General features: G+C 34.3%; 1 protein-coding gene across 5 annotated transcripts in view; it reads left to right on the forward strand.

The window, feature by feature from the left end:
- ZC3H13 (zinc finger CCCH-type containing 13) overlaps nt 1-12,492 on the forward strand; it is an 85,730-nt gene that overhangs the window by 41,331 nt on the left and 31,907 nt on the right. For all 5 annotated transcript variants that reach the window (XM_060079943.1, XM_060079945.1, XM_060079946.1 and 2 more), the window contains exon 8: nt 2,976-3,173. In XM_060079943.1, the coding sequence (XP_059935926.1) occupies nt 2,976-3,173 (198 nt within the window). The remainder of the gene's footprint in view (nt 1-2,975; nt 3,174-12,492) is intronic.

Consider the following 12,492-nt stretch of genomic DNA (forward strand, 5'->3'; position numbering starts at 1 on the left):
AAGTTACTTGCAAACTCTGTATCTGTAACACAACTATGTTTTCTAACTACATATATTTTTTAAGGTATTTGAAGAAATTCTGCACTTATGCCAGTGAGTGTACTGGCATAATCCTGGTTGTTACAATAGCTTAATCCCAGAATGTGAATTTAACACAACGGAAGTTTATTTCTCACTCAAGTAAGAAGTGGGTGTTTCTGATTAATATGTGACTCTTCTATACATGCAGCTTCAGTACCTAGGCCCGTTCTGACCATGGCTTTACTTTCTTAGGTTTTTGAGGATACCAAAAAATGCAATACGTGAAGAAAAGAGTATTGTACTTATTTAGTTACATAGTTTACAATTACCTGGAGTATGAGAGTCTTATTAGTTAGGCCTGTAAGTGGTGTACATCACTTTCTCTCACATTCTTTTTGGCCAGAGCTTGGTCATTTGGCCACATCTAACTTCAAAAAAGTCTAGACAGTATGGTTCAACAGTATGGCCAGGACAAAAGTGTAGTAAACACCTAGCTAGTTTCTGTCACAGGCAATAATGTGAAAATACAGTCTGTGTCAAGAACTTCTCTATCATTTTACCTTGAAAATGGTTTTTAAAGTAATTTTTCACACTATCTACCAACTGTTGGTTAGTGTGTATCTTTTAAGTGGAAAAATATTTAGAAATGTAGACACATCACTTATCCGTTAAATACATTAAAAATTTGAGTCACTTCATAAATATGCAGTGAGATATGTAACTAATAATCGTTTTGGCAGAAGACAAAGATGAAAAGTAGATTTGGTCATATTTTAATAATTTCTGACTTGCTAGATCGTTGACCCTATCTATGACAATAAGAAGTAGGGATAAGGACTAAGAGAGGTAAATTTTCTGAATGCCCGCTATGAGTCAGTTGCTTTTATCTGTTTTTAATCTTACCAGCAATTTTGAGGAAGATACTATCCATTACCTTTTTTACAGCTAAGGCATCTTGGGATTAGAGAACTCTAGGTCACAGGAAGTAAGTTCTAGGATTTTGGCCTAAGTTGTCATTTATAAATATCAATAACTAGTGAAATAAGTAGCTGGTGAAAACTTACCAGATGTGTGAAGAGAAAGGGCTACTTAAAAACTCATTACCAGACTGAACATTCAATGTTGCAAAAAACAGGAACAAATTTAAATAAGAAATTAATTCAAAATTTTAATATGATTTGAGAGGATATTGATTGATCTGTTGAGAGCAGTTGATCGTGAAAATAAAAGCGATCTGTGAACAGAGATATTTTGGATGAAAAATGATTTTTAAAACTGGAAATAGCGGGCTTCGCTGGTGGCGCAGTGGTTGAGAGTCTGCCTGCCGATGCAGGGGACACGGGTTCGTGCCCCAGTCCGGGAAGATCGCACATGCTGCGGAGCGGCTGGGCCCGTGAGCCATGGCCGCTGAGCCTGCGCATCCGGAGCCTGTGCTCTGCAACGGGAGAGGCCACAACAGTGAGAGGCCCGCGTACCGCAGGAAAAAAACAAAACAAAACTGGAAATAGCAGAATAAAGAGATTGCCAAATTTAATATTAGTAGAATAAGTGCAATTTAAAAGAAAATTTACTGAATTTGAAAACACATTTAAGATATTTCCAATATTTTAAGATATTGGAAAGTAAAAGGAGAGATGGAATAATGGAAAACAATGAAGGAGTGATCTAGGAGATGTAGTAACTATAATAAAGCAAACCAGAGAGACTCAGGTCACATGGAGAATTAATGAAATAAAAATAGAAAAAAAATGAGTAAAAGACAAGGGTTTCAGATTGAAGCAGCACACTGAGTGATGGAAAAGGTTAAAAAAAAAAGAGAACGTACACTTATTTTGAAATTTTTAGTTTGCAAGGAATAATATAATAATACATACAGGCAGAAGAGCTGGGTAACCTGCATAGGAAAAGAAATTAGCTCCCTTTGGACTTTTCATCCAAAACACTAAATGCCACAAAATATTGTAACAATATTTATAGAGCTCTGAGGGAAAAGGATATGACACCAAAATGCTCAAACTGTTGTCAGGGTATGAAGTAAAGACAGACAAGTTGTAATGTGTAAAGACTCAAAGTTATAGCATTTAGATAAAACGATTTTAAATGCCAAATTAAAGAGGATAGTCTAGACCCCAAAAAAACAATCCCAGGTAGATTAACTGTGAGATACAAAATTCTAAAATTTAAAGGATCATGTCTGTAATCTAAGAGTTGGAAAAGATTTAAATGAATGTTTAAGATTTAAAACAAAGATTTAAAAGAATATTTACTAACAGTGCTTAAGGTTTCATTTATAGTTGATGTAATTGTTCTTTATAATGCTGAAAACATGGAAGCCACTGAAAAACTTACCAATGTGAAATTGTTTAAAGAAGTTATGGAGCATATCTATTAAAGGAAATTCTGTACAGTCCATAAGAATAATTATCAAATCCACTTTTTTGTTATAGAAAGATACTCATGCTATATTGAGTACAAAAAATTTTATAAAACATTGTATTATGACTGTGCATATGGGGTGGCAGGGAGGGAAGAAGGGAAAGAGACATGGAAAAAAGTGTGGACATATATCCAAGGTGTTAACATTGGCTATCCTTGGGTAATGGAATTATAGGTGATTTTTACTTTTTCATCTACTTTTCTATAATAAGCTTTAAAAAAAAATTCAGTTCATGCAGTTATTTTATGATCTTTTCCGTCCTGAAAGAATCTCTTCCTACTCCACCTCTTATCTTTTCTCAGAAATATACCCTTTAAAATTATATAATAAGCAGTGTTAATGAAGTAGGTAGCAAGTAAATTTTTTTTGATATTGATTGCTAGTATATAAAATAGTAAATGGCAAGTTATTGAAAGGAATGCTACCATTTTTTAAAAGTACTTTGTTAAAATGAAAAAAATATTTATTTGACCTTCTAAAAGTCTTTAGACTTCTGATAGCTTTGTGTTACCTTCAGGAATTCAAAAAGCAACCAAAGTAAGAAGAAAGGACCTCGTACTCCTAGCCCACCCCCTCCTATACAGGAAGATATTGCTCTGGGGAAAAAATACAAAGAAAAATATAAAGTAAAAGACAGGATAGAAGAAAAACCAAGAGATGGAAAGGACAGAGGACGAGATTTTGAAAGACAAAGAGAAAAGAGAGACAAGCCAAGGTAAGTAGGATTGTATATTTTTAATATTCTTACTTTCTTTGAATCTAAACTACTCTTCAGAAGCTTTTAGGCATTACTACAATGGATTATTTAGTGTTTTTAAACTATAAGTATTTAATACTTACCATATTGAAATATGAATACTTCAATCAATGTGAATATGTTTATAAAACATAATATAAATCATGATTTAAAAAACATAAAATTTCTTAATTTTAACCATTTTTAAATGTCAATTTGGTAGTTTGTTTTTATATATATATATATATATATATATATATACTATATATATGTATATACAGTATATTCACAGTGACATGAAATAGACCTCCAGAACCTTTTCATCTTACAAATGTAAAACTCTATAACCCTTAAACAGCTCCTTTTCACTCCCCCACCTATCCCCCGGCTCCCCAGTCCATAGTAACCATCGTTCTACTTTCTGTTTCTTTGATTTTGACTCCTTTAGATACCTCATATAAATGAAATCATTTTTTCTTTTTGTGACTGGCTTACTTTACTTAGCATAAGGTCTTCAAGGTTCATCCATGTTGTGGCATGTAACAGGATTACTTTCCTTTTTAACGCTGAATAATATTCCATTGTCTATATACCACATTTTGTTTATCCATTCATTTGCTGATGAACGTATAGGTTGCTTCCACCTCTTGGCTGTTATGAACATGGGTGTGCACATCTCTTCAAGACCCTTCTTTCAGTTCGTTTGGCAATGTACTCAGAAGTGGGATTGCTGGGTCATATGGTAATTTAATTTTTAATTCTTTGAGGAACTTTCATACAGTTTTCCATACCAGCTGCTGTACACCATTAACAGTGTACAAGAGTTCCAATTTCTTCGCATCCTCACCAACACTTATTTTCTGTGTTTTGGATAGTAGCCATCCTAACTGGTATGAGTTGATACTGTGGTTTTCATTTGCGTTTTCGCTGATGATTGATGATGTTGAACATCTTTTCATTGCTTTTGTGCCACTTGTATATCATCTTTGGAGTGATGTCTGTTTAAATCCTCTTTTTAATTGAGTCCATTTGATTTTTGTTGTTGAATTATAGGAATCCATTATAATTATGGATGTTAACCCCTTATCAGATATATGATTTGCAAATATTTTCTCCCTTTTCATAGGTGGCCTTTTCATTCTCTTGATAGTGTTTTTTGATTCACAGAAGTTTTTAAAGTATGAGGTAGTCCCATTTGTCAGTTTTATGTTTGTGCCTGTGCTTTCGGTGTCATATCCGAGAAATCATTGCCAACTCCAATGTCATGAAGATTTTTCCCTATGTTTTTTTGTAGGAGTTTTATTAGTCTTAGATCTTTTTTTTTTTTTTTTTTTTTTTTGCTGTACGCGGGCCTCTCACCGCCGTGGCCTCTCCCGTTGCGGAGCACAGGCTCCGGACACACAGGCCCCGCGGCCATGGCTCGCGGGCCCAGCCGCTCCGCGGCACGTGGGATCCTCCGGGACCGGGGCACGAACCCGTGTCCCCTGCACCGGCAGGCGGACTCTCAACCACTGCGCCACCAGGGAGGCCCAATCTTAGATCTTATATTTCAGTCTTTAATGCCTTTTGAGTTAATTGTTTGTATGTGGTGTAAGATAAAGGTCCAACTTCATTTTTCGCATGTAGAAAACCACTTTTCCCAGCACCATTTTTTGAAGGAACTCTCCTTTCCCCATTGAATGTTCTTGGCACCCTTGAAGATCATTTGACCATATATGCAAGGATTTATTTCTGGGCTCTGTTTTACTCCATTGGTCTGCTTGTCTGTCTTTCTGCTAGTACCACACTGTTTTGATTACTATGGCTTTATAATACATTTTGAAATCAGGAAGCATGAATCCTCTTTGTTATTACTTTTTGAAATTATTTTGGCTATTTGAGGTCCCTTGAAATTCCATATAAATTTGGGATGAATTTTTATATTTCTGCAAAAACTATCTTTGGGGTTTTGATAGGGATTGCATTGAATCTGTAGATCTCTTTGGATGATATGGACATCTTAACCGTATTAAATCTTCCAGTCCTTGAGCATGGAATGTCTTTCTGTTTATTTGTGTCTTAATTTATTTCAGCAGTGTTTTGTACTTTTCAGTATACAAGTGTTTGACCTCCTTGGTTAGGTTTATTCCTAAGTATTTTTTACATTAAGTAATTTTTATGCTTTATTTTGTTCTTTTTTATGCTATTGTAGATGGAATTGTTTTTTACAATTTCCTTTTCAGATTGTTCATTGTTGTATAGAAACACAACTGATTTTGTATGCTGATTTTTCATCCTGCAACTTTAATGAATTCATGTTTTAGTACTAACAGTTTGTTTTGTTTTGTGGAATGTATAGCGTTTTCTACATATAAGATCATGCCATCTGCAAGTAGAGATCATTACTTTTTTCTTTCCAACTTGGATGCCTTTAAAAAATTTTTTTTGACTAATTGCCCTGGCTAGAACTTCAATACTGTGTTGAATAGAAGTGGTGAGAGTGGGCATCCTTGCCTTGTCCCTTAGAGGAGAAGCTTTCAGTCTTTCACCATTGAGAATGATGTTTGCTATGGACTTTTCTTAAATGGCCTTTTTTATGTTGCAGTCATTCAGGATAAATTATCCATCCAGTAAGCAGCTGATAATAGTTTTATGATATATAAGTTCAACAAAACCCAGTCTTTTCCCCCAAAAAGATTTTGGTGATAAGCTTAGCCCTTTCTTTGTCTTGGTAAGAGATCATCTTGTCTAACTTCTTTAGATGAATCAATTTTTTTTTCTCTCCTCCCTTTGGTGACTTAGAAGAACCAGAATGATTCTGTCAGCTGTCGCTAGGACCTAGCGACATTATTATGTCTATTGGAGCAATAAAAAATGGTTAACTGGAGCATCCATAATTCTTGAACATATTTTCCTAAAATACACTCTTTATCTTATTCAATCTGGTAGGTTTGTTTTTGAAAATGACATGTAAATCAGATATAAATTATGTTAAATGTTCTTGCTGATTTACATTTTAAGAAGTCTTTATTCTTCTCTAATGGTTCTTGGTGCTCTTGTTTTGTTATTTTGACCCAGAAATCTTTGAGAGGTGATTCTTAACTTATATCCCTGGGTAGTTCACCACTGAAATGGTAACACATTTTGTATTATGATGAATAGAATATTACAGAGGTTAATTCTTCATTTTCCATTTTTTTCTCCCTGGCCATCTCTACCAGGAGCAGTAAGGTATGCCTAGAATTCACCTGTTGCTCAGTGTACAGAAAAATCTGAACTTGGTTTATTTCTTCTGTCTAAGGAAACTAAGCAGCAGATTACTGAAGGACTGCATGGGTACCTGATTGTCACTGGAGTTCTAAAGCCATATTTGACAAGGTTGAAAGGGGGCATTTTGATTTAGGAGGAGTTGATTTGATTTCCAGGTGTTTTTTTTTTTTTAAAGGCAGATTCATTCATTTAATTTATCTCCATTACTGTGAATAAAGAATAATTCTAAAGCCAAACAGTATATTTAAGAATCTTTGTCACTGCTTTCAGATTCTGGGGTATGTAATTAAAGGTTAGTATCTAAATTCCTTTTGGAGAAAATTGCCATTTAATATTAATTTAGATGTTATAATGGGTTTATTGGGAGTATTTTGGTTATCAGGATGTGCTGTGCTTAAGTGAAAGTATGCTAATACATTTATTATTTATTAGGTTACTGAATACCTAGTGTGTGGTGGACACTGCTTTAAACATTGGTGATGCAGCAGTGAACAAAAATCTTGTCAGAAACTTTGTTACTACAGGTGGAAGTAATACAGTAATCATGTGTGTATAAAATAATATCTTTCCAAATGTGGATTGTTTTTCTTCCTTCCAAGTAAAGTAAGACTTACTAGGCCTATTGGATATAGGGGATTGCTTACATTTCTTAAAGGGTGGTTCCCAAATGCATATGCAAAAATGTGAGACAGATGATGTAACAAAGCCACATGATCCTATGACTTTGAGTCCTTTTCCCTGTCTTCTGTGTCTCAGTTCTTAAACTTTCTACACCAGGAGCTACTAACCTGGATTTTAGAGGTCTGATTTGTGAGTTAAAATTTGCCCTTGTATGTTTTCGTGAGGGGGGAGAGTGTCCATATCCTCCCAGAAAAATTCATAATTTCCCCATTCTCCAAAAATTCTTAAGAGTTATTAATCACTCTTTAGGCCTTTGCCACTAATCTGGCATCGAGGATTTCAGTACTCTCATCCCAAACCTTTATTGGCCGTGTCAACCTAGTTAAGAATATACTCTCTTCCCAGAATATTTGTTAATTTGAATAACACTAAATTCTGTTATGTAGTTGCTTTTGAAACAAATAGTTTCCAGGCCATAGTTCTTAAAGGGATTCTGTATCAGTGTCTTACAATTTGACTGGTAGACTTTACTCAGCAATGATTTATTTATGCAACATTGATCAAAACCTGCATACCACTTGTTTATCCAAAAAAACCAAAATGCCTTATGGATTTATTTTATTACTCTGCTTTTAGAGAATGTAGCAATTTCCCATAATATTTTGAAAAATAAACTTTCTATGACCTGTTCAGTACAGAAAACAGCAAAATCTTGATTACTTGGAACTCAACTAAACCATTTATATTCTGTAATTTGTTTTAGAAGAGATGAGCTCACAGGAAAATTAAGTTTGAGTTAGGTATTTAGTCAGAAAATCACTTGTGAAGGGAATATTTTGTATCAGTATTCCTAACCTACTGTATCTAGATAATCCTAAACTGGATATTTCAGCAGTGTTTCAGTGGACCTCTAATATCATCTTTATCAATGAAAATCTGTATTCTATATTCTTTGCTGAATTAGGAACAACCAGTATATTAGTGTAGTTTAAGAACAAGGGCCTAAGGAAACACAAAAATTTTTTGGATAGTAGTTAACCAGAGAAGTTAGCTAACAAGTGCGTATAGTTCATTCTGCTGGTTAAATATGGTTTTATGATAGGTAATATGTTTTGATAAAAATACTAATCAAAATGCAGAATTTTGTGGTTCAGTAAGATAGTATTAAGAGCATAGTAAGTTGTATTTTTTTAAATTACTTTATTATAATTACCCGAATATGTCTTGATAGGAGTATAAATGCCTGCATGAGTCTTCCTCAGATTTTAAAGACAGAAGTGATCATTCAAAACTTACTGACTTTGACATCAGCTTAGTAGAATAAGCAAATTACCACCAAATTGACAGTCTTATTTTCAGTGATTGCACACATCTGAATAATTAAAATCAGAATGTTTCAGATGTTTGACAAAGACTATTTACCTATTGGATTAATTCTTTAATTTATTCATTATCTACCATTCATGTTCAAATACCATGGTCTGGACTGGTGAATCTTATTCTGTGGCCATGAAGGACAGGACAGGGAGGAATCCATGTGTGCACTAAGCATTTCTGTAGACTGAATTGATAGTTTCTTGAGTAAAGGTGTACCAGTGTTACTCAGTTATACATAGAGGATGGAAGAATTACATGTTAATGTTACATTCACATTATTATTACGGAGCATTTCACAACATAAAAATAGAATATTATAATGACCCTCATATCCATATCTGTACCCCATCCACCTCCCCCATCCAGTGTTATTTTGAAGCAAACCTCAGACTTCTTATTTCATTTCATCTGTATATATTTTAGTATATATCTCTAAAAGAGAAAGGCACTTAAAAATATACAATCACTATCTATATCTATATCTATCTATCTATCTATATATATATACACACACACACAATCTATATATATATATAACTGAATCACTTTGCTATGTACCAGAAACTCACACAATGTTGTAAATAACCATACATTAAAAAAAAAAATACAATCACTATACCAGTATCCCATCTAAAAGGAAAAAAGGAGAATAATGTAATTTTAAAATTCAGACTTTAAAAACATCGATGAATTTGTAATATCTTTTATAATATTTTCCCAATTAGTGGACATTAGCACAAATAATATCATGAAGGATATGCAAATCTTTTAATATTAATGTGGAACCTTTGTATTCAGATTGGGAATTGCTTGTCTGAGGCATTGTCTTTTTTCTGCATTTAATTGAGCCCTGTCTATAGACCTAAAAAGTATTTTTACATGAATACTAATTTAGGCTAGGATATAAAATTAAGACACTTAAAGAAATATGTAATATAGCTGAACATAATTATATAATATACTGAATTCATGGTAGACGTGTTAAAAATGAAATCATTTTATAAATATCAAAATAACTTCATCGGGGGGCAAAAAAGCCATTTACATTTAGTCCAATTGATCAAGGCTTGGACTTCCTTTTATAGGTGTGATATTGGGAAAATCTGTTGAACTCAGAAAAGCCCCTGTTTTGCAGCCAAAATCTAGAGTGGTATCTATGTTCCTAAAAATTGTGCTCTTAACCCTTTGTCTATCATGCTTGATGGAATTAGAGACTTGAGAGGAAAATTGTTCTTCGGGGAGGTTTTCAGTAGCAGGAGGTGGTTGGGAAGTTTAGCCCTGTTTAATAATTGGTCCAATCAGAAATGCATAACACGGCATACAAAGGCCAAAAATTTAATCTGGTAAAAATGTGGGACTGTGTGGTATGTAGTGAGATTAATGAAATAACAGATACCCAGCCACACTATCAAAATCCATTTCTGTCTGGCTCTGGTTTGGTGTTATCTGGTGGTAATTTTCTACTGACAGTTAAATGACCTGTGACTGGATCGAACTTCCAGGACAGTGGCAGCAATTTCAAGAAACTCCCTTATTTGACATCCATTTTCTTGGCCTGAGCTGAGGAGATTTGGGGTCTGAGAAGTCGGACTAGGGACTTGAGAACCGTTCTTTACCTCCCTCTTTCCCAAGACTGGATTGCTTGCTGTTTCTAGGCAGGGGCTGGGCCTCTCCATCTCCTCATCACCCCATCCTGTCCCAGGAGAAAGTGATAAGTTTAACTTGTTCCACCAGGTAGAAGATAGGAGCCAGCTGTCTTAATATTTGTTATGCTGGTGTATATTGTTTCTAGGCTTTATTGCATTTGGAATACCAACTCTCTTAGAGCTTAAAAACAATCTCCCCATGTGCCAGGGATACTGGATATTTGTCTTTTCTGACTCTTGATCACAACGATAGGTACAGTTTTTAGCTCACTCAAGTCATGGGATTGAACAAGTTCATGTAAGGCTCTTGAACCAGATTCTGAAAAATTATTATAATTAAATGGCACATAATTCTGGACTTGAATATCATTGAAGTATGTGCTAATAATGCTTATCTTAACATTCTTCTCCATTCTTAGACTGAGGTTTTTGAAATTAATTCATTTCTACATAAATGCAAAAATGAAATTGAACCAAAATTATTAGTACTTGGCTTAGATTTACTTGTATTATGTACTTCTTACTAGTTTGCTTGAATCAAATCTGTTTTTCAAGTACCATTTATTTATGGAGGAGACATCTTTCAAAAGATTCCCACAACAAAAGTATTCTCCTCGTTTCTGTAGATCATTTGGTTAGAAATGATTCCCCTTCTGAGGAGTATTTATCACCTGCTGCAAAGGGAGAGCAAGCTACTAGGTCTAAAACAAATCATCACACAGAAGCATTTTCTTTCTCTGTCTTACATATTTATTTAGGCAAGTTGCTCAATTTCTGAATGACACTTCCCTGCCCAAAACTCTCCAGTGATTTCTTTTATACTTAGAAGAAAATCTGAACTTTTATCATGACCTAGAAGGCTCCATATCCTCTGTCCCCTGCCTGCTTTCTGACCCTCTCATGAACTTTTCATTCTCCCATGAATCATAGTTATACTTGTCTTCTTTCTGTTCTTTTTATATATCACCATCCCTCCTGCCTCCTTTGTGGTTGCTGAGTCCTCAGCGTGAAAAGCTCTTCCCTCAAACTTTCAGCTCTTGGCTCAAAAGCCATCTTCTTAGTAAAGGCCCTTTCCTTACCAAGCACCTAATGTAGTCCCCCGATGTACTTTTTTTGGACCTAACAGTTTATACTTCATTACTCTGTTGTATAGAGTTGTATGTTGCATTAATTAGCTGAAATTGGCTTTTTTTGTTGGTGGTGGGCTACTCCTGGACTCTGCAACTAAGATAGACTGTTTTTCAGTCCTCTCTGTCTCAGTTACCTCATAGACGAAATAAGTTAATATACAAAAGCACTTAAAACAATGCTGTGGACATAGTAGCAGCATATGTTAGTTACCTGCTATTGTTAATATTATTATAATCATCATTATTATTTTGTTAGTGAGTTTGTCTGTCTTCTTCATTTCTGTATCCTCAGTGTCAAAAATAATGCTTAGCATAAAAGGTACTCACTTAACATTTGTCCAGTGAATCAAAATGACTCTTTTCTTTCCTTCCTCCCTCCCTTCCTCCCTCCCTTCCTCCCTCCCTCCCTTCCTCCCTTCCTTCCGGCATCCCATTGGAGGTTAGGGCCTCAACATATAAATTTGGGGTGGAGGGTGGACACAAACATTCATTTGATAATGGATGATTAAATCAACAAACTTATTTTTTCCCTGCAGGATAAGTAGGAAGAAAAATGTGGTTAAAATGCTGAAGCCATAATGTGACAACACATTGGTGCTCTGGCCTTAATATGATAGCTTGATTATGTAAGCTTGAACCGAAATTTTTTCTTCCATGTTATAGACACCAAATTGGAATAGACATGTGATTACACTGTAATGTGTTTTAAAAGATAGTATTATTAACTGTTTTATTTAAGTTTTGTGAACAAATCACCAAAGGGTATTGCAGACATTCCTGAAACAATTTTGAGTATACCCCAGAAATAAACTCAAAACTAACCAAAATGTCAGTTCAGTGGAGAGCCACATTCTTTAATTTTTCAGTTTAGGTATTTCCAAACTGACTAGAACCTAATGAAATTGAAATTGGAAAGCACCAAATGATAGTCAAATTAGAATTTCTTAGTCTTGCAGTGATTTTTCTGTTCAGTATTTGAATAGCCATTGGTCATAAATGGTTTTCCAAATTTGGGCAAGACCCATTGAGCATTTGTACTCATATCTGTTAGTAAATAAATTTCAGTTTAGACTCAATTAAGCTATGGTGGTTTATGTCTTATTTTTTTTATGTGAGAAAGGAATAACAATTTTTATTAAAAGCATGAAAGTACTGCAGAATCATAAATAGCTATAATGTTTAGGATAATGTGGTGTTCTAGTTAGCTGACTTTTATTTTTTAAGTCAACTATTATCCAAAAGGTGATTTTATTTATTTGCTTAATTTATTGTTTT

Source organism: Mesoplodon densirostris, chromosome 17, assembly GCF_025265405.1.
Source record: "Mesoplodon densirostris isolate mMesDen1 chromosome 17, mMesDen1 primary haplotype, whole genome shotgun sequence".
NCBI lineage: Eukaryota > Metazoa > Chordata > Mammalia > Artiodactyla > Ziphiidae > Mesoplodon > Mesoplodon densirostris.